Genomic DNA, 23092 nt, shown 5'->3' with positions numbered 1-23092 from the left:
AAAAAAAAAAAAAAAAAAAAAAAAAAAAAAAAAAAAAAAAAAAAAAAAAAAAAAAATAATTTACAGCTGATATAATTATTTACTAATTAAATATTAACTGTGTGAACTATGAAGGATAAATCAATAAATTAGTGTTCGTTTTAAACATTTTGTATTGAATAAATAATTAATATGACACAACACGACAAATTATTAGTAAACATTTTTTATTATATTTATTTATTATAGGTTTACCATTAGGTATATAGGTACAAAATTAATATTAAAAGGATATAGTTTTTCAAATAATATATCATAATATTCTAATGAATCTAATCACAAGATATCGTTAAGGCGCTCGGTGCTAATTTAATTGTGCATGTCCATAAAAATGCACTTAATGATAATATTCTGTAGAATCAAACAAATTTGACATCAAATTTTTTTAACTTATAGAGGGTAATATTCTACTGGCCAGAGTTTCAACAACTTTGTTTTTCAATATCCAACTTTATTATATGTCATCAAAATTAATATAATTTTAAGCTTTTTTTACAAATTGTGTTACCTAAATGATTATTTTAAATTAAATGAAAAACCGGGGTTCAATGAGCCTGAAGAAACTCTTTCTTTTTCAGATAAAAAAATAGCTGGTAATCAAATTCCGACAATCCTACAAGGCCTGAGAATTATTTTTGTGAAGTTATTTTTTTCGATATAATAAACTGTATCAATAATATATCCCCCCCCCTTCTAAATAGGTATCGGACAGTAGATCAATGGAAAAGTATTATAATTAAGATAATAACTGAAATATAAAATTTAATTTTCAAATTGTATATAATAGTCGACGATTAGAAAAACCAGCACCAGACTCCGTAAAATTAATCTAATGGGCATAATATGTATTGCCATTTGTCGTATAATATAAGTAATTCAAAAAGTTAAATAATCCAGATATATATTACGTATATTTAATATTGTATATAGAACCTACTGTTCATATTACAAGTTAATATTAATACACACGAATAGGAAAAAAATCATAAAAGGACCAGCGTATGCGAACGTATCAAAAAAAAAGGTGAATAACACTAACTCATGAGCGGGATTCAACCAAAACCTCACTATAATAGTTTATGATAGAAAAAGGCGGATCACTGTGAGCACTGAAAATGTTTTTAGCTCCTTTTATAATATCCCTGAACATAGACTTGTCAAGGCTTAAATGAGGTTTAACCATCACTTCGATACCGTAAAGGCCAATTCTGAGATAAAAATGTATGATGAACTGATTGAAAACAATTCAATCGCGCGTATCGATATCATTTTTAGAAGAAAAAATGTCTTTCAAACATACTAAAGGTATCGGATATAAAAAACCATAATTAAGAACTAGACAAAATATTCAAAACAATACTACGACAAATATCTTAATTCATGCTAAAATACCAAACCAATCTATATGTTAATAAAGCTCCTTCAACCTAATTTACTTACATTTTTACAATCAAGTACAGACAGTATAATTTCATCTAAAAAATGTCCATTCAATTTTTTTTTTAAATCAAGTTTTTCTGACATGGTTATTTCCTTATGTTATGAGAATATATTTTTCTATTGTTGCTTAAAAATTACTAGACATACTTACAAAATGTAATGTAATGTTATTATTATTATGTTATATTATAAGATAAACTTTAAATTTAAATTTAATTCAAACTTATAAAATAATAATTAATTTTGTGTTTAGATTATATTATTATCGACAATAATTAAAAATTAATAATGTTGATACTACGACGAAGTACAATTTCCATGTAATTTCCGAAATCTATATATTAATTAATTTGAATTTCGAACACATTCAAGAATGAATTTCGAACATAATGTAATATATTTAGGTAAATACCTGTGTAGTAGGCATATATATTGTATAATTTAAGTACGACATATTATATAACATAAGCAGATAGATTTGGCGTTTAGCTGTTACTTGGAGAAGAATCTGAGAATATGATAGTTAATTGAGTACCTATTCTGCAGTATAGTTACATATAATTATTAGTTATATAAACAGTATTATGAAAGATCAACTAAAATAAATTAAAAGTTAGTAATTATTTTAATATTATAAAGATATAAATAATTAATTACCCATCTAAAATAATTTCTTTGTAGTCAGATTTATAGAAATGTAATAAATATGAAATATTGTGGGAAATAATGTAAGCGAGATTAAAAATTCAACGACTAAAAATTATACGATTGATAAAGGTATTGTTTAAACTGTTTTAAATTGTTAGTTAAAGTAAAATATTATATATTTGTTACTTAAACTAGGTACTTGTATGTATATAAAATTGTATATAATACAAATTACATATAAGTATTAGTTATTTACAAACACTTATATTACAATATTTACCTTGTCAGAGGCGGTCAAACTCAAATGGGTGGGTCATGAAGGGCTTAGATCTCGCCATGATTTCTTTTTAAATATTTACAATAACTTAAATATATGTATAAAACGGTAACTGTAAATTATATTTTTAATAATTAAATCTCATTTGTTAAAAAATCAGCCACATCCCCCAATCACCATGACAAAAACACTTGGCCGCCACTGCATAATGACAGTTTTTTCTAATAATATAATATTATTATACCTTGATTTAATTATCAAGTATAAAATTTCTGAATGTATAAGAATTCGATAAGAAGTTAACTATACATTTTTAAACTATAATTATACAATAAATAAGGTTTACACGTATTTTCAATGTATTGCCATTTTACTAAAAGTACCTATCTATTTAAAACTATACTTATAAATTATTATTCTGATACAACAATACCTACATAAAATTTGATTTAACACCAACCAAATTATTTACGTCAAATTGAACCAATTACGTAGCCATACTAAATAGAAATACATTTTTAAATTACAAGTCCAGAAAAAACTCAAAGTTCTATCTTACTTATCAGCATGTACAATTATTGAGAATATATTCTGTGTTTACTCATTTTTCCTCTTAAAATATATTTTAAATTTCAATATTATTTATATCATTCAATAGTATTTGATACCTATCTTATAAGAGAAAGTAGTATAATCTATTTTATGAACTATTTCTTTACCAAAACACAAAACGCGCATGGCGAAGATAATAGTAAAAAAAGTATTAAAAATTAAAATGCACACCGTGTTATTTAATAATGTTTACACTATTATCAACAAAGAATTGAAACTGTCGTCCGAGAGTTTGTATTATCATTATATTTGAGAGCGGGCAACTGATGCAGTGGAAAAACATTTGAACAGTATATTTTTTGTTAGTAACCATAGTAAGACCTTAATAAAAATATCTTTAATTCAATTAAAATCTTTACAATGTATACCTATACTACTAGTTGATCCTACATGTCGATGCCCGCATGATAAATTAAATGCCCGTAGATTTACCCCTTCATAAACTCCGCTAAATGTTAATTAGGTACACAAATTTTTAAGTTTTTAATACAGTTATTTTGCGTTGTTTCGACCAAACATAAAATGAATGCAGGTATGAAATGATATTCAATCATAATAAATATTTTATTTTCTGTAACTTATTCAAACAGACAACAATAAATAAACAAAAAACCATAATGTTTTGCGAGTGGGCTAAATTCAACATTTGTGTCTTGAAAAGTAAATAGTAGCCTATAACACTACGGTTCTTGCTGAATCTATTGATCATCTTTTAATTACTTTTGCGAAGCATTACAAACCAATAAAATGTTAAAATTATTATAAACTTCACTTTAAATTAGTGATTAATTTTTGACTTATAATTTATAAAGTATTCACATATGCATTAAAAAAAAAAAATATTGGAACTTTTTAATAAATGTATAGATAATATAATAATTAACTCTAAAGATTTAATTTGTATTTACCATTTTATATCTTTTAAAATTTTCATCAAAGTACTTAAGTTAAATATTTATCAAACAAAGGACTGAAAAGTTACACGTAAATAATATTAACCGATAGTCACTAATTTTACAAAAAAAATAATAAATTATAATTTTTAATAAAAACAAAATTTTCAAATTAAAATAAAACTAACAAATGTAAAAATTTTAAATGTTATAACCATAGAAGTCAAAGTCATATTTAGTGCAAAAAAAGCAAAAAATATTGTACAAAGTACATAACGTACCCACCACAAAAAAATTATAAAACACAATTAAAAACAAATTAATAAACTAAAGCAATAAAAATCATACTATTTCTTTTTATTGTTTAAATTTTTTTTTTTAATTTAAACTATATCACATTTTATTTTCAACATTGTAAAATCTGTATAAGATTGTCTTTTTCTTACCTACTATTTTTCAAAAATATTTAGCAATTATTATACTTTTGGGGATCTATTATTGTTTTTATTTTTTGGACTTACATCTTTATTTCACAACCTGCTTCAATATAATGAAATATAATGAAATTTAATACAAATAATGAACAAGAAGTGAGTACCATGAAGAAAAAAATAATATAATTCACTAAAATGACGAAAACTCTTACTGAAGCAACTTCGGCGTGAGTTTTAATTATTATTTAAATATGTTTAAATTAGGTATATTATTTGTATTAATAATTTATTGGCATATTTTTAAATGATTGAGTATTATCTACCTTACATTATATAAATAAACAATCGTATAGCATGTATTATATTTAATTTATATAATTATTTGTGGATAATATTAAAAAGTATGTAAATAACTACCTATAGATGTTATAAAATTCAAAATATTGTTAATAATCTTTTTGTGTTTTGTTTATTAACTGAATTTTAGTAAAATAATTAATATAAGCAGATATAACGAAATAAAATGTACTTACGTCTTTTTCAATAACAGTTTTAGTCTGTATGTATGTGCACAACAAAGCTCCGGTCAGTTTGATTTTGACGACTGGCTTCTGTGTGTCTGCGGAAAGCTCTTAAAGCCCGAGTATACCACCTGTTGAAGACACGCCTCCTGTGAAAAAACTGTAACACCCCCGTAGCTGTCATTAGCTTTCCACCCCCATAGTACTATCACTGACACTACTACCACCACACAAAGCCTGCGGTGTATCATATAACTATAATATAAGTACAAACAAAATTGTAGACTACGAATATTTCTTCATATAAAAGAAACATAAATATTTGAATATTTCCATACCACGTTGGTCAAAATTAAAGTATAAACTATAAGTATAAGGGACGTAGTTATTTTATTTATCTTGTAAATTACTACACTTTTTGGTAGCAATTGAAAACACGTATGTAATTGAGTTTTGGAATTATACATATAGCTCAATCATAATTTAAGGGTACATTTTTTTTTTGCTTTTGCAAAAATATACACATTTTGTATGCACTGTGGGTATGACTGTCAAAAACTTACTTATACTGAAAAATTAGTCTCAAAAGTTAAATAAAGATACGAATTGTATAACCAAGGGTTTAAATTATGAAACAGGCAATTTGAATCCAAATAACCCTCTTTATACTCCAAATAGCTAAAGGGTAGGTAGTTGATGTTTAATTGAAACTCTGATGATGGTCAAGAGGAGGGAAGCAAAGGTAATTTTTAAGATCAACTAGCTGTAGATGGTACCTAAGCAGTAAATATTTTATTAGTTTACAAACTATTTAGATATTTAACGATATTGAAAGATGGAATTATTAGAATTTGTATTAATTAAGCACAAAAATCTAAAGAAAAAAATTATGTGATCTTCATCATTAAGGGTAGTTTCTAATATAAAATTGGATTTAATTGATACATTAGATGGTCTTTAGATGACAAGCAAAAAAAAAATTGTGTATGAACACTAGAACAGAAATATTTACTCAACACTAATTTTTGACAAAAATGATTTTATTATTTAGTAATAATACTAGTAACAAGTAACCGAAGATACATGACATTTGTATGATATATTATTTTATAAAAACATGTCTTGGACACTATACAATTTTCAAATATTGGCTTGGTGTGGCGCGGCTGCTGCAATCAGTCACGCAACGTGATTGAGAGTACCTACGCAACTGTCCACTGCCACTAGTTCCCGGATGGGTGATCAGTGATCACCCATAGAACCCGGGTTCTTAGTGGCAAAAACCTTGCCACACATACAAGAGTTTCCAACAACCATGCCAATCCTACCTTAACTCCTTACAATTCCTAATAGCACCCAATGGCCTATTTTGACTCTATATAACTAATGAAAGAAAATTTTTAAATTTTGGCTCGTACTGAGTAATTTCTAGATATTATACATTTTCTATTTTAGCAGAAGTTGAAAAATTGTAATTTGTATTAATTGTTATAATATATGATTGCATGATGTATTCCAATTTCCCATATTCGTAAAATCAACTGCACTTCTGGTACCTCAAACTATTTCCAATACTGCCAAAAACGTCATAATATAATGTTAACGAAGTAGGTATATAAAATATATCGTTATTGTTATAAATATTTACAAATCTAAAATATTCAATCTTCAGACAGATAAGTACACCGATCGTTATGCAGAACATGAATGTTGAGTGGAGAATTACTGTTGATTACTTTTTTTAAATATTATAATATAGTTCATCCTAAAATTAGTAAAAAGACACTTCAGACACTAAATTTCAAAAGAATGGCAAAGTATTTTGACGCTAAGTTCCAAAATGACTTTCTTTTTTTTTAGAGTGCCATTACATTATTAAATATTAAAAGAGATGCATAAAAACTGAGATTCATATTATGAGTATGCCCATATCGTTCAATAACAATTGTTTGATTTTATCATATTTATTATTAAAAATAAAAATAAAAATATACATAATATGATAAATATTTTAATTTTCCACTTGCCTCCTTGGACATGCGTGCTATGAATTTGCCATCCTTGCTAAATATATAAGTAGGTATATCAATATTTTTCATCTCTATAATATGATAAGTATATTATATATTTATTAATTACTTAAAATTGTATAATTCACATTCTTATGTACCGTTTTATATTATAAATATGCACTACGACATTTCTTTAAAAATTGAAATACCTAATTCCTGTGTAAATTGTTTGTAAAAAGTCATATAACATTACAACCTACCATATGAATACTAACAATTAATAAATTATGTATATCAAACCATATAACATATACTAATTATTAAACGTTGATAGAAATAGAAGGTATCTATGTGATTATGTTATATACCTAATATAGTAATATACACGTCTTAATTTGTTTAAATGTCAACTGAATAATAGTTATAAATAATATGACAAGACTTAGAAAGTTTATGTACCCATGAGTTTATAATCTATATAATCACTAAATAAGTGCTGAATAACTATTCATACATCACGCTGTTCCAAAAATTAAAAAAAAGCCCATTATATTTATTAAAAATTCAAAAATTATTTTTAATTAAATTTTTTTCTTTTAACTTTAACATATATATATACAGTATAAGCCCATGTTTTTAATAAAGATCAGAGAAAAATAATATACCTACCGTTGTGGGATTGTCTATATTTTATATTTATAATTTTAAGTTATTTACAAATGTTATGTTAGTATGGTGTGTATTTTTACTATACTTTGACATTTTGTATAAAGTATGTAAATGATTTCACAGTTAGCTTAACAAGTTTCCTAAATCTAGTATTCCTAGTACATTTAAGCTCTTAAATAAAAAAAAATATTTTCGATTGCTTTTGTTAAGTTGTTCTAAGTATTTAAAACACTGATTAAAATTTCAGTTTTATTTAATTACATTGTATTAAGTAATTTATGAAAAAAGTTATAATAATTATTTTTGAGTAAACTAAAAACGATAGAAATTGTGACGTTGAGGGTAGTGATTTTACGATCAACCGTGACGAATGATGGTAGAACTATACCTAAAAGCTAAAAGAAGTGTAAAATTAATAATATTTTTTAGTAACACCCGTACTGTTGGCGCAAGCTAGTGGTAAGACGTGCACAATTCTAAGCATACTTGCAAAAAGTCAACACGTAGCGGTAACGTCGCTGTTCTTATCACCAACATTATTATTTCATGTTGTCGCAGTCAGTCTATAAACGTCCAATACAGACGTCCTATAAACGAAGTCGATTTTTTTTCAACTAATTAAGAGTTATATTTTACAAGCCACATTGAACTCCGATTTTCAATACTTTTATCTCAAACTTTATAATATTATTATATCTTTAAAAATAAAACAATAATTTAAATCTTTTTTTAACAAATTATTTTTAACATTATTTGAAATAAAATTAAAAAATCAAACTTCAATATGGTCATATAGGAAATTTTCTTCTTTCAAAATCTGACAATTATTAAAGGACTAAGAGTTTTTTTTTTTGTACAATTGGAATATTCGAATTACACTTATTACCTAAAATTAAATGGTCTAATTACACTTGGGTTTAAAAAAGATAATGGTCGAACTCCACGCGGGTAAAAAGCAAGTATCTAGTGGTCGAACTGCACTCTCTCAAAAAAGGAGTTAACATTTTTAAAATCTTAAACAGATGATTTTATGTCAACTATCACAGAATCTCTTATCCCAAGAATTTTATGTCTATTTAGTTGATAATTCAATTTCTAACGATGAAATTTTTTTTTTTATTATTAATTGATGTTGTAACACAATTACAAATAGATTCTTATATATTAATTCAGAATACTGATAACTGACACAAGACCTTCAACTATACACGGTACCAGAAAAAAAATGATATTGAAAAGTATATTAACTTATATGCTTAAAAGCGTATTACCAGGTTAGAATTTTTGAATGCAGTTTGTTATTACTACAAAAAAATGATAAAAATTAAAAAAAATTATAATTCATAAAAAAAGAATAAAAAAATTAGAAGTATTTTATTTACTATTTATATATTATTTCTACAAAAATTATCGAAATTACTTTTAAAAAAAAGTTACAATAATGACAATATTAATATTTGATGATTTAATATATGTATATTATATTATATTAACATAATGGACAGTGGTACGTATAAAACAATCATTTTTAACCATGCCATGCCAATAATTAAAATCATTGTCAGTCCTAAGCCTGTAAGTTTGAAGGGAAATGAGTGTTTTCTAAACGTTTAACCCCTTCAAATGCAAGATACTTTTGTTAGAATACCTCTTTTGAGCCCAAGTGTAGTTCGGCAACTACCTGTTTTTTACCCGAATTTAGTTTCTACCATTACCTATTTTAATACACCGTTCAACCCCTCTTAAATATTAATCTAGATAAAAATGTCCGAAGTAAAATTGTCCAAAATAAACTAAGGCAAACTCCATTGCTAAGTTGTTTAGAACTAAACAAATGATAAATATACAAATTAAATAGATTATTATAATAATAACAGATAACTAAAAACTAAAAATATATTAACAACATTGATAATATTTAAAAAAAATAAGCAACTAATAATTTTTATTTCAAGTCACATAATAATAATCATTACAAATTGTCTTTAAACATATAAGTACTAGTAACTAGTATGTTACCTTACTATACTTGATTAGAACCATAACACTAAGTCAATTACTTATTAGGTACCTATAAATATCTACGAAGTAGGTAGGTGCTAGTTACAAGGTACTGCAGTAGTACAATCTACGGGTAGGTATTCGTAGACTCAGAGACTACAGACTACATTAGACACTAGACAATATACAAGGTGTTTTACAGTGTTTATAGAGGATGACTTAATATCATTGGGTGTTCCTATTTTATATTATTTCGGTACTCTAATTTTTATCGACAATTTTACCAAGGATATTCTTGGTTTCGGAAATTTTCACTGCGGACATTCTTGTAGACAACCCCTAATAGGTATCGGGCAGTAGATTAGTGAAAAAGTATTATAAAAGTTGTAATAAATATAACATCCATGTCCCATTATTTTATCTTGAAGTTATGAAGTTCAAGTATAATTTTCATATATTATGAAATTGCGGAATAATTTAAAAATCGACACTATTAGGTTTAAATATTAGGTTTATTAGAGCTAGGATTTTGGTGATTTTTGCATTTTTTTCTTTAAGTGCTATTCAGTTCTAACCAACAACTAAATTTGTTTCGTGGTATAACAATGTAGAATGTGTAATTTTTAGTTTGCATTTTTTGCATGTTTGCATTGTTTGTGTTGAATGCATTTTATTGCATTTTTAAGCTCATTTTTTACAAATATTACGTTAATTTTGTGTATTTAAACTACTTATTGTTTATTTTAAGTTTTTTTAATATGTGTTGAATAGGTAATCGCAATTATAATAATAGTACTTTTGTACTTATAGTAATAATTTATTATGTATGAACGTAAAACCACTCTCATCATTTTTCGGACAAGTGCTTATCACTCAACAATAATATTGTTGCAAAGTGGATATATATACATATATATCCACTTCGGATTATTGTTGGGGCATCGAGCAGATAAGAACATTGATAAGGTGGATAAAAACCACAGACGATATGAACACGATAAGAACACGTTAAAATGATAAAGTGTGCCACAATTTATGACGTTAACATCGATAACGTTTAAAAAATGTAAAATGTATATTAATGTCTTATTATTAATTATCTTTGAATGCAAATACTAAATATCTGATGAATTAATAATTGTAATATAAAATAACAATAATATTGTGTAGTGTGTACTCATAACAGTGTAATAGTTAAACAGAAACATCTTGCTGGTAACACTTGGATTGTCGCATCATCAAGTACAGTAAGTACTTAGTAGTCATCGTCTGCGAGTTGTACATATCTCAATCAAAGTGTACCACTGACGTCTGACACAATATTATATTGTCTATGACAGTATATACCCGGTTTGTCTTTCCTGTTTACTGGACCTGTTGAATTGTGAAACCTGATGGCGTTCAACGTGGACACTCCGTTTTCTGTGATGGCTGACTGGTCTTGGAATGAAGTGTGCAAGTACTCCCGTGAGGCGGCAGTGTTCTTGGACGATTATGCCGCAGAGTCTCTGCACTGGCACGGTGGATGTGTGCTTCTGTATCGAGCTGGTGCCAAAAGTGTCAAGGAGCTGTCATCGTTTGAGGTGAGATCGTGTTCCAAGAGATTTGCCTATGACATTTTATTTGAACTATTTTTTTTCATATGTGCAGAGTGGCAACCCAAAAGACCGCAGGTGCTTATTGATTATCGGAAAACCTGTCGACGAACTGGTAGTAGCGATTGTCCGAGATGTTTTGAATAACAGTAATTTTAGGTATTGTCGTTTTGTTGCTGGATGTGGGTTTGAATCATATAATGTTGAAGAGTTAGAAAATGAACTATGCAAAATTATTTCTGCCAAGTACGAGGTAGGATTATCCATTTGTGTATCTGAATTTTTATTTACTTATTTGCTAGTATGATTGTTAAGAATCTTCATAAGTAACATACTTATAAAATGTAATTAATATAATTGTTTATTTACTTTTGCTATTATTATGTAAATATGTTATAGGATGGTACAGTGGATGTAATGGATATACCAATATCATTGACTTGCTTGTCTCCTACATTATTTTTAGTGCCTCATCTTCAAGACATTCCTTTGTTGATAGAGGTATGTTATAATTAACGGTAGTGGTGCAAACATGCTTAGTTTGTGTGACTACAAAATTTGATTTACCCACCAGTATCATTAAGTCATGTAGCACCACTACTTATAACAATTGTGTTTTATTTTTTATAGATACTTAAATGAAATTCTGAAGAAATATTGTGTTAAAAAAATTAATATATTTATGTTGTAGAATAACTATGAAGTGTATGTTTCAAAAATTGCAGCAACTTTAAATAACATATTTAATCATTTAAATGTAAAACATGACCTTTATGCTGTTGGACCACTAAGTGAAGCTGTAACTTATCATTTTTCTAAAATTCAAAAAGTTTGTACTATCTATTATTACCTAATAAACTTATATATTCTTATTTTATTTTTAAATCTTGATTTTAGACTTTAAATACTGAGTCTAGCCGCTTAAATGTTATACTAATTGATCGAATAGTTGATATGTATGCCGTTACTGATTTTGCATCTAGCTGTCCATTAGACAAAATGAATATGTTACTGACTAGATTTCCCAAAACATGTTCTGATATAGCAGTCATAACTGAACCTTTGTTAGAAGATTTAAAGTAAGTTGAATACATTTTAAACATATTATACTTATGTCAGTTAGTTGTACTAATTGGATTGGATAGATAAATGTAATAACACAATCTGATATTACTTTTTCAATTTTAAAATATAATTCTATTTATGTATAAATTAAAGTGTTAGAAAGGGTTTAATTTATGCTGTATCTAGAGCACCAGGCGCCTGGATAAATATTTGGTACCGAACGCTTGATCACTTTTTGTAGAATCGGGCACCTCATTTGAATATATATTAGTTAATTTACTATATAAACTTAAATTGGTTTTTTTGGTTTAAGCCTAATTTATAAGTATTGGGCCTTTTAGTTGTATTATCTTATACAGTATGTACTAATCCATCCATACAAATTTATCTTTATATTAAATCATTTTAGTTCATTATCGGAGCATTGTTAAGTGTTTTAAAGTTAAATAATAATAAGAGGCATAAGACTGAAAGACTATTGAAGACACCTAGAGCTTTCAATAACTTAAGTAGGATAGAACGAGAAAATCTAATCATTAATTGGATAATAAACAATTCAAAACAAATAATAAATAAAAATTACTTATTCAGCAAAGAGAAAATTAAAAATATTGGTTTGAAGCTTTTTTGGCAATGACCCGTATTCCTCTGTAACGTTGAAGTAAAAAAAACAAAAATAAAATAGGTGCCTTAAATGCAAAAAACCATCTAATAAATGTTATAGTTATCTACATTAGTATCACATTGATAGTGTACAACAAAATCAGCAAACTAAGGATTGGTTTTGCTTTAATTATGTTTAATTCACTTAAATTAATATTACTTTATGTATTATGACTGTTGGCTTAAATTAATATTATCACAATCTATATTTTTCATTTTTTTTAGTTCATCAATTTTTCTATATTATTGTATAATATGTGAGAACTATTGACTATTTTAAACTAATAAACTACGAACTACCCAACAATGTACATATTTTCAAATTTAATTCTTCCGTTGTACTGTTTCGTAAAGTTTGAACCGAGACAGTGTGCACCGAGCACCCAGTTACCGAGTATTTATACGGGTCCCTGGTTTTCTACAGTTTGACCAAGGACTCACCCAGTGCTCTAGACACAGCTTTTAATTTAATTAAAGTAAAATATCTCTGTAATGAAATTTCAAGTTTTTTTAAAATATTTTTAACATAAATATAATTATTTATTTTTAAGATACGAGTCGATCAATGATCAGTTACAAGTACCGATGTGTTTGGCTCCAACCCTGAAACCTACACCTGTAGTCGAATGGTTATTAACAAAAACTGAAAAGAATGTTTTGGCTAGTATAAGAACTACATTAACTGAAAAATGTTCTGAGCCTATTAAAAAAACTATATCAAGAATTACACCTCAGCTCTTAGAAACTCTCTTAAATGATGAAAAGTTCAATAGTAAAGAATATATAGACTTAAAACAGGTAAATATAATTAAATAATAATATATCAACTGATTTATATAATGTAGAAATTGGTTATTTTGTGGTAGTTGAAAAGGTAGTAGTATTACACTATTCAAATGTTTAATGATATTAACCAAAATTTAAAATAAAAAACAAGGAATAACATTCAAAACATTCGTATGTTTACTACTTCTGTGTTATAAAACAACTTTTTAATGTTATGCCCTTTACAATTTTTGAATTAAAAATTTGTCCATTATATGTTACTCTAAAAGTTGTTTAAATCATTGAAAAAAATAAGTTCTCATTTTAGTAACAAATTTGTAAATGTTATTCATACCAAAATTGGTGAACTAATTATTTTACTAATTTAAAAATAATATAAAATTTTAGCAAGTGCTTTGTATTTGTGCTGCTTTAAAATCTCCAAATCTCCCAACAATTGAACTTGCTCAGAATATTGGCAAATTATTATTACAAAATATTTCAATGGAAAGTGACACCGACATATTAATACAAGTGAGATAATAATATCTGGTGAACTATTAACAATATAATATGTATGTTTCTAATATAATTGTTTTCATATTTATTTTTATCAAGGTTAGTCAATTATTTAAAACAAGGAAAGACAGAAAATTGACTGTAGAAATTCTATTATGTATTCTAATTCAATTATATTCAGTCGTTGATGAAGATCTTGTAATGTCTGGAGAACAGCAAATAGATTTAGAGAATATTGTTGGTGAAGCCTTTTTTGAGGACTTTGAATTTTTACCAGATTATTTAATTAATGATTTAATAGGTACACATAAAACAAATTTAAAAAATAATTCATTTATTTGTACATAATATTATAATTTTTTTTTTTATCTAGGAGTCAATTTTAGTACATTGCTGGCTTGTCAACAAGCTGCAGAAAAATTCTTTTTTATTTTAAAACAAATCAAGCAATCTAGACAGCATTTTATCCAATACAGGTAGGTTTTATATTAAAATGATTAACTATAATACCCACTGTTAATAATTTAATTACATTGATCAGTTGGCATTTTCTTAAATAAGATAAATAATTAATAACTTAACCAGTGAATAATCGATTATTTTTATAATATCAAAAACTTTGTTTTTTTCACAGTAATACTTTATACTGTGATGTAAGCCGAATTTTGTATTTGATTAATTTTTATTGGGAAATGTTTTGAACAGTAAATCAGTGTTCTATCAAGTTAATTTTATCCTAACATTAATCAATATATATAATCGATATTGACTTATTGTTTGTTTGACTGTTATCAAATTTATTTTCATCTCGTGCCATCCCACCCTGCCACCAACAAAAGTTCAAAAATTTGACTGGATTTTTATATAAGAATGGAGATTGCTAGTAATAAACTGAATTTTACTATTTATATTTCCATCTAAAAGTTGGCTCAAGTAATGTCAAACAATTATTTATTATGCCTTAATCATGGACTAAGATATCTTTAGTATGTGGCCTTAATCTATCTAAATTTATTTTATGGCTCTATCATCATGTATATAGCTATATATCAGATTCAATTTAATCTATTCTTTGATAATTTAACTAGGGAACTAGAAAAACTTACCAGTTTTTGACAGCCACCTGATGCAATATTATTTGGTATAGAGTATAAGTATTTAATGCTTGATATTATAAAATATCTTGTATTTTATACAAAATAAACAATCAACATTTCATACAGGTTATATTTAATAGAATATTGTAATTATAAATATACAGTTGTTATTAATGATGTTAGGTATCATATAATTTAAATGTATGATCAATACAAAAACCTAGTAAGAAAAGAAACAAATATTTATTAATTTTAAATCATGAACTTTTAATATACCTTTTAAAGTGTTACAAAATAATATTTTTGATATTCACAATAATGCCAATAATGTAATACAATTATTACTATAAAGAATTATTTAATGCTTCTTGTATTCTATCCTTATACTTTTCACTGAATGGATTGTTCTCTTGGTTCCGACATTTATCCAATTTTTTGCTAATACGTGATAGTTCTTTTGTATGATCATCTGCTGTTCTGACATGCAATATTCTTATTCTCCTTACAACTTCTATCAAATCTTTTAAATGTTCAGACCCTGTATCACCTAATAGTAAATCGGTTACATATGAATCCAAATTCTCTTTAATTTGACTAGCGGAATGTAATACAGCAGCTAGTGCCAGCTGAGATGGTGCAAATAATAAACATGCGTCTGTAAATAATAATTTGTCAATGAAACTATCAATGTGAGTGCGCATACGGTCTGGATCGGACATTCTTGTTCTAGTTTTTATATCCAAAAGGAATCCTTCGATTGCCTTGAATGGATGGTGCACTTTGAGGTTGTACTTAATCTGTTCCATAAGAAACAACTCATTGTTTAGTATCACTGTGGTTGCTCTTGATTGGTTGCCTTTAATGTTGGCAACAAATTGTGCGAGCGACACATTGAACTCATCAACTTTGCATGCCAAAAACAAACATGTGACCATTATTTCTTTGGGATGGTAATCCATGACTGAATTATACAGGTAAAATCGTTTCAGATAATTTAAAGCAGTTGCGAATACGTACTTTGGCATGGTTGGCTGAAACTTGTGACAAAAATCTCTTAATATGTACTCGTGACATTTCTGTATTATATGCTCTTCGTTGGCATCCAAAAAAAATGAGTTTCGGTCATCGGGACTCATGTGCGACCCGAATCTGGTGACAAACTTCTTGTTGGCGTCCTCTCGCAATGCATTCAAATCCAACTCGTCTTTAAATATCCAATTCGTTTTTTGCGTGCTCGTTGGAAACATTTTTTTCTCAACTCAATGTCTCAATGAGTGGATGCACAAAGAGCTATTAACTTTTATGGGTTACAGCTATGAAGAAGTTATTAAATTACATTTAATGTTTAGTTCATACCTACTTTTAATTTAAATTATTATTCGAATTCGGTTCAGTTATTGCTTACTACTAATTAATAATTATCACTATTTCGCGTGATTTGCAAGTTGTTTGTATACAACGTTTTTATATTATCTAAGACCGTGGATTACACACATCATACACGAAAATTCGGTTTACTGATAACCACGGCAATAGATAGCTGTTAACAACGTTCAACTCGATAAAAACGTTTTTATGGTTTATCCATTGACATATATTTATTATTCTCCATTTTTTCTTTCCCTATTAATAATTATACCCATTACCCAATCTGTACAGTGTACACAGTGGCACAATAAGAGTATGAGCTGATTGACGATAAGGAATTAAAAATTTTGATTGAAGAAGCCACACACTGATGACACTTTCGAAATTCTCCATAATATTGTTTGCTTTTTGTACATATTAGAAAACGACATTTTTGAATAATTATTTACATTTTTATGCATATTTTACAATTTTTCTTACATATTGCCTCTAGCTCCTATAACTTCCGAGTCCTAGTCATTACCTACATTAGAAAATCGAAATTAATATTCATACAAAAACAATATACCTAATAATATATTATAATGATTTCTCAGTTTAACTTAGTCGTAAAACAATTAAGTATTAAAAAAAATTAAATAATTATAATTTTTATCTAGGTTTTGTACTAATATTATGATCAATTTTTAAAAAATTCTTGAATTGTAAATTAATGGTTATTTATTCTTTGACATAAAGTAACCAGTCAGATGACTGTGGTCAAATAAATGACTAAATCTGTTTCATCACAAATTGCATATATTATTTGTTCAGTGGTCGCCATCAATAGTTGTTTTATGAACATTCCAGGTAGCCGGAGAAAAAAGTGGACTTATTTTTTAAACTTAAATTTGATACTGGCTCCTATTTTCGTCAAAATAATTTAAAAGATCTCCTTCAGGAAAAACAATTGTATTATAGAGAGCCATTTCTTCAAAAGCATGTTCAAGAAGAAGAAATGTAAGGCCGTCCACCATTCCAATACTTCACATAAATGGCATTTTAGTTGATTTTATTATACATGTTAATTGTTAATTAACCCTAAATCTTGGAATTCTCCGTAAGAACTTTGACGGAACTATATCAGTCATCAGATGTATGGGATATACTATACACTTGTTCAGTATTCTTATTATAACTGAAATATTACATTTTCTACTGTAATCCGTAGGTACCTAACCTATAAGCTTAATAAGGCATGAGTCTTTTTGTTTGGTTAAGATATAAGCATTTTTGCTTTTATGAAAACTGTTTTCAGACAAAAAAAAAACATTGTAAAACCATTGATTGAAAATACTAATTTAATCAATGGTAAAACTAATGTATGGCTCTGTTCAGAATATAAAATAAACTATAATAGAATATTATTCAAAATGATTAGGTATAGTATAGATAAGTGAAAATAAATATTAATTACTGTTTATTTTATTTTAAAGTTTCGTCTTGAGACAAACATTTTATTAATTTTTGCAATATTTATTATTTATATAATAATAATAATAATAATAATAATAGTTATGTATTGTATAACAATAGGTAAATTACAAAATGCAAATAAATTATAAGAAAAATTGAAGTACAATTTTTTGATATTAAATAACAAATATTAATTAATAATGTTAGAATAAAATATATTAAATATAAAAAAATATTTTTCTTAACAGAAGACTCTTTTTGAGAGAAAATCCATATGTTCCAGCAGTATACAGCTCATTTGTCAAACAGCTTATGGATGATGTATGTAGTCCAATGCGACCTAATCTGTCAGTTTTAAACACCAAATCTGATGGGATAACAGATTATATAAAACTTGGTTTCAAGTGAGTATTGTTGAATATTTTAATTTAATACTTGTATTTCATAAAATGTAATTATTATAAATTACAATAATTCATTGGTTTTATAATAAAATAGACTTAAAAATCTATGATTTTACTAAAGAAATCGGTTTACATTTTTTTTTTCCAGTAAAATCATTAATACCGTAAACAAGCATCCACTAGATTGTGACCATTTGATTGTGTTTGTCATTGGTGGCATAAGTGGACACGAAGTTAATTCAATCTGTGAAGCGACAAAAAATTGTGGCATTCGAGTAAGTATAGGATCTACCAGACTGTTATCACCATATGAAGCACTGCATTCATTATTTAAACAAGTTTAGTCGTAAATAAAAATTCACTATATTTATTTAATAACTTAACAAGAAAAAAAAAACATTAATAATTGGTAAAAGTGTTCATGGAATGAATAAATGAGCAATATTATTATCTTTTGTACAATCCCATTCATTATATTATATTGTCAATGATCCCAAGTACCAATAAAAGTCAGTTGTTTATACATGTTGTGCTTTAAATTTCAATCGGATGTTGAATTACTAAACGAATGTAATTTTTCAATGGATAAAGACAGCTGTTCTAGGCTAGCCATTAGGGAGTGCATGTTTTCTGTGCCTTTTGCAATGCCTTGTTCGCTGAGGGGATTTGATCCGTCTTGTCTCACACCAAGTTCAAAGTGTAACCATGCTAAATGTTCTTGTTGCTCACGAATAGCTGTCATTTGTTCCATACTGCAATCCTTACCTAAATGTTTACAAATTAATTGTATAAGTCGTTAGGTAATTATCACTGATTGTTATACAATAAAATTATGAATTATGCTAAGAATTATATATACTTGGTTTGAAGTTCATCATTCAAAATTGTTATTGTAATTGTTTTCTATTGATTTATATAATATGGTTTAATAATGTCAATTATTTGTATATTTTTATTTAAAGAATATTTGGTATATTGCATTTAATAGAAAATACTAAAAGCGATATTAGTACCTAGATATTAAAAATGTAACATATTTATATCATGTTTCAAATAAGTGGAATTATTTGTTTGACTTTACTTTTGGTAAAAGAACATAATTTTAAATCAATTTGTTTTAATTCAAATCAAACAGCTGGTATCTATATTATTATTTTGATAGTTGGACTTATTTACTGCTTACCAAATGCACGTAATTTTCCAGAGTGAAAATCTTCTAGTAGTTGTTGTAGGGCTTGCTCCATTTGTCTGACATCGGTCACATCTGACAAAAAACAATGATGTAGGCAACTTCTATCCATAGTTTGTTCAGAGAGTACTATGTGTTTTATATGGGACAGGATTCAACAACAAAAGCAACCAACACACAAAATATGTATAGATATATATATATAACAAAAAAAAAACAAAAAAAAAAATAAATAAGCTGAAATAATAAAATATACAACTTTTATAAATAGGTAGGTAAATGCTAAAATGATATTGTTTTAATAATACATGTTCAAGTTATCTATGGACTATTATGTATTAGTATACGAGGAAGAATTACTACAGGCGTGATGAACGAATAATAAAAAAAACGGTGTTAACTATAGTGCATGTGTAAATAGTTATAATGTAGCAACCCGTCTACATAAGCTAATTTAAGTTATTAATATGTATACACTATTGACATTTCTTATCATAAAATGAAATTTTTTTTAATAAGTATCATTTCCATAATCTAAAGTCACTTGACAAGATACCAAACAATATTATATTAAGTATAATTGTAAACAAATCTAAACTATAAAATCCCTGAACAATATATATGAAATATTTTTATTAATATAATGTTTTTATTTATGACTAATCATAAATTATAAAGAGTGACAATTATTATTACTTTAAAAATAATTTGTGGATTAAAAAATAACAACATTTGAACCTGATTTTATTTGATAAAAATTTTAATTAAAGTTACATAAAGAAAAAAATTCTCAATCTTGAAACAAAAATATTTATTGCAATTTTAAAGAATACTTTTTACAAACAATGCATTTGATTAAATTTGCAATGGAGCAACAGAAGTGTAGATGCAAAAATCAAAAATACTTCAAATTGAATTGTTTAAGATGTATTAATGTAGTTGTATAATAAAATTGGATTTGTAAAAACTGTTTATTTTTAGACAAATGTAAATGATTATCTTTTTAAAGTGAATGTTTATGACTCGACAAAAAAATTTTAAAAAAATTTTATTTTATGATGACTATTTATTCATTTAGGTGGTTAGTTAGATGCACTACAAGGGCAGAAGTGTTAGATCTTGAAAATAATAAGTGTGTCATTGTTGAGTTATAAATTATTATCAATAATACACTTGAGACCAAAACATTATTTTTTGTTTAGTTAGAATTTTAAAACTATAACTTATAATTTACTTCATAAAGATAATATATTTTTACATGCAATAAAGTGAAAATATATTAGATACCTGAAATAATACGTTTCTATTGATCACTGAAATTTATTTTTCACTAGTACTAAACAGGAATATTTTTAAAAATGTGTTATTTTTATTTTGTGAATAAGTTGAGAAATAATTATTAGGATACATCAGCTAAATATCACAAATAGAAATGACAGTGAGAATTTATATTAACGACTACAATACTTCAACTTGCCAAATAAAATAAAAAGATAAAACTACTTTTATTACAAATTTTTTTTAGTGTGATCAATTATTCTTTTGAGAAATTATGGCCTTTAAAAACTTTCCACGCCATAGAAATTGTACTTTGATTGATGAATGTTGTAGGTTAAAAGTTTTTTTTTGTTATATCAATTCATCCGAATTCCAAGTGTAATATAATGTTAGTTTATAAAAAGTCAATTTTTAAATAGTTCACTACTTCACTATAATGTGCTGTTAACTATTAATGATTTAATAGCAACAAGACTGAATATTTTCTAAATACATGCAATTTCTTTCTAATTGCACATAGCTTTATTAAAAATTAAAATACAATATGATGCGTTTTATTAATTGAAAATATTTTTTTCATCCATGTAGGACGTAGATACAAAGACGTATTGTAATTTGCATTTGTTAATTTTATTTCTTAAACAAGTACATAAAGTTGTTTGTTTGGTCAGTTTTACTACTACTTAGTATCTACCATCTACCTAGTCATGCATTCAAGCATAGTTAAAAAAAATTAACTTAATGATAATAGTGTTAAAATGTTTTAAGATTATCCGGAGGATCCAAAGTTTCAATTAATTAAGTACATTAGGTTTAATGAACAATTAAACACCAAATTACGGTATAATCTGTAAAGTGTATGTATTATGTGGAAAACTACTTATATAGGATTAAACAAATAATAATCAGTATAAGGTAATAGTAATAAATCTGAAATACCTACTCATGTAAACATAGTATTAAAAAAACATAATCGATTATGATAATTTTTACGATATTGAACCAACCTTTTTTGTTTTGCAATTTACTAAAATTTGGAGGTGGCGGTCGTGGTGGTTTGTAGTCATGAAGAGAACTGCGTCCTAATCTCTCGTTAACACACATTAGGCGAGTTGGACCCCCTATGTCTTCTACAATACAAATAAGTAAAAGATTAATATTGTTTAAATTTAAGTATTACTACAGGCATACTGGATGGTTGGGTTTGTAGTTTATCTTGATGTGTGGATGAAGTACTAGACAACTTGGCTGTAGATTTATGGCATTCGTTCTTTTGGCTTTCAATAGAAAGTGACTACATTTTAGGATAAATAAACAGTATTAATAAAAATTGAAAGTATTATAGCTTTAATTTCAAAGCACCTTTTCACTTACGTTACTAGTCTTTGTTCTGCTATCTGAATGGGAATGTGCTCTTGGGGGAGGCTTGGGTGTAATAGGAGGTGTAATTTGTGCTATGTCAGTTGGTCTGGGCTCTTCGTCAGAAGACACCAGTTGTTCCAGTTCGCACTCTTCTTTTTCTATAGACATGGTCTGGTTTCGCTGGAGTAGTTAAATTTAAATTTAAATGTGGACAAATTAATATTACAATTGGTCAGTTACAGTAGTTTTGAACTGTAAAATCTAATATAATAAGTCGATAAACAGCAAGAGTTCTGACAACAGTGCAATGATATTATTCCAAAACCTCCATCAAGGCAAACATATTGAAAATATGAAGACCTTGGACAGTGAATTTAATTACCCACTTGATAGTTAAATGTTTTTAAACTACTGACTATTGATACAGTTATTTAATAACTATCAATTATTGAAAGATCGTTACAGACAACTACAATCTAAACTCTACAGCAGAAAATATACAGGAGCAACTTACACTATCAAACTATCAAAATATGTAAATTGTCAAACAACAATATTACACTATGATTCAGAGTCCAGACACTCAGCGAATAGCAAACAATAACATTGCAATTGATAACAGGTCTTGAGTGTCTCCCAAAGTCCTAAATCCATTGAGATAGATAAGTATTCTTATCTATCCCAATGTCTGAATCACAGGATATTATATAGATGATATGAAAACTAAAAATTATAAATATTTATTCTGAATGGATGGGCATAAAAGATCTGAAAATATAATTTCTG

General features: G+C 26.6%; 4 protein-coding genes across 7 annotated transcripts in view; 1 reads left to right on the top strand and 3 right to left on the bottom strand.

The window, feature by feature from the left end:
* Positions 1-5000, bottom strand: part of LOC111038821 — a 23992-nt gene extending 18992 nt beyond the window's left edge. The window contains exon 1 of the mRNA XM_022322062.1: positions 4877-5000. The gene's annotated coding sequence lies outside the window, so the exon portion shown is untranslated. The remainder of the gene's footprint in view (positions 1-4876) is intronic.
* A 5556-nt stretch (positions 5001-10556) lies between these two features.
* On the top strand, positions 10557-19000 carry LOC111038816. 2 transcript variants are annotated; one of them, XM_022322052.1, is made up of 12 exons: positions 10559-10793; positions 10887-11129; positions 11197-11394; positions 11541-11642; positions 11833-11970; positions 12039-12220; positions 13421-13667; positions 14043-14168; positions 14253-14454; positions 14527-14629; positions 18322-18477; positions 18626-19000. In XM_022322052.1, exons 2-12 carry the CDS (start codon positions 10941-10943, stop codon positions 18819-18821), a joined length of 1839 nt encoding a protein of 612 aa, XP_022177744.1. In that variant the 5' UTR covers positions 10559-10793; positions 10887-10940; the 3' UTR covers positions 18822-19000. The 2 variants fall into 2 exon arrangements, with proteins under 2 accessions (XP_022177745.1, XP_022177744.1); XM_022322053.1 differs by having other exon boundaries at positions 10557-11129; positions 18360-18650.
* Positions 15516-16877, bottom strand: LOC111038817 (cyclin-H). The gene has a single exon (XM_022322054.1). It carries the CDS (start codon positions 16495-16497, stop codon positions 15595-15597), a length of 903 nt encoding a protein of 300 aa, XP_022177746.1. The 5' UTR covers positions 16498-16877; the 3' UTR covers positions 15516-15594.
* On the bottom strand, positions 18829-22872 carry LOC111038818. Of its 3 annotated transcripts, none has more exons than XM_022322055.1 (5): positions 22307-22872; positions 22136-22238; positions 21952-22074; positions 19661-19795; positions 18829-19242 (listed from the first exon to the last, which is right to left on the bottom strand). In XM_022322055.1, exons 1-5 carry the CDS (start codon positions 22472-22474, stop codon positions 19019-19021), a joined length of 753 nt encoding a protein of 250 aa, XP_022177747.1. In that variant the 5' UTR covers positions 22475-22872; the 3' UTR covers positions 18829-19018. The 3 variants fall into 3 exon arrangements, with proteins under 3 accessions (XP_022177747.1, XP_022177750.1, XP_022177749.1); XM_022322058.1 differs by having other exon boundaries at positions 19661-19741; positions 22307-22871; XM_022322057.1 differs by having other exon boundaries at positions 22319-22867.
* Positions 22873-23092: the final 220 nt, after the last annotated feature.

This window comes from Myzus persicae, unplaced genomic scaffold (genome assembly GCF_001856785.1).
Source record: "Myzus persicae strain clone G006 unplaced genomic scaffold, MPER_G0061.0, whole genome shotgun sequence".
In the NCBI taxonomy this organism is placed as follows: Eukaryota; Metazoa; Arthropoda; class Insecta; order Hemiptera; family Aphididae; genus Myzus; species Myzus persicae.
Note: the sequence above shows the minus strand (reverse complement) of the source record. Positions and strands in the feature narration are given on the sequence as shown.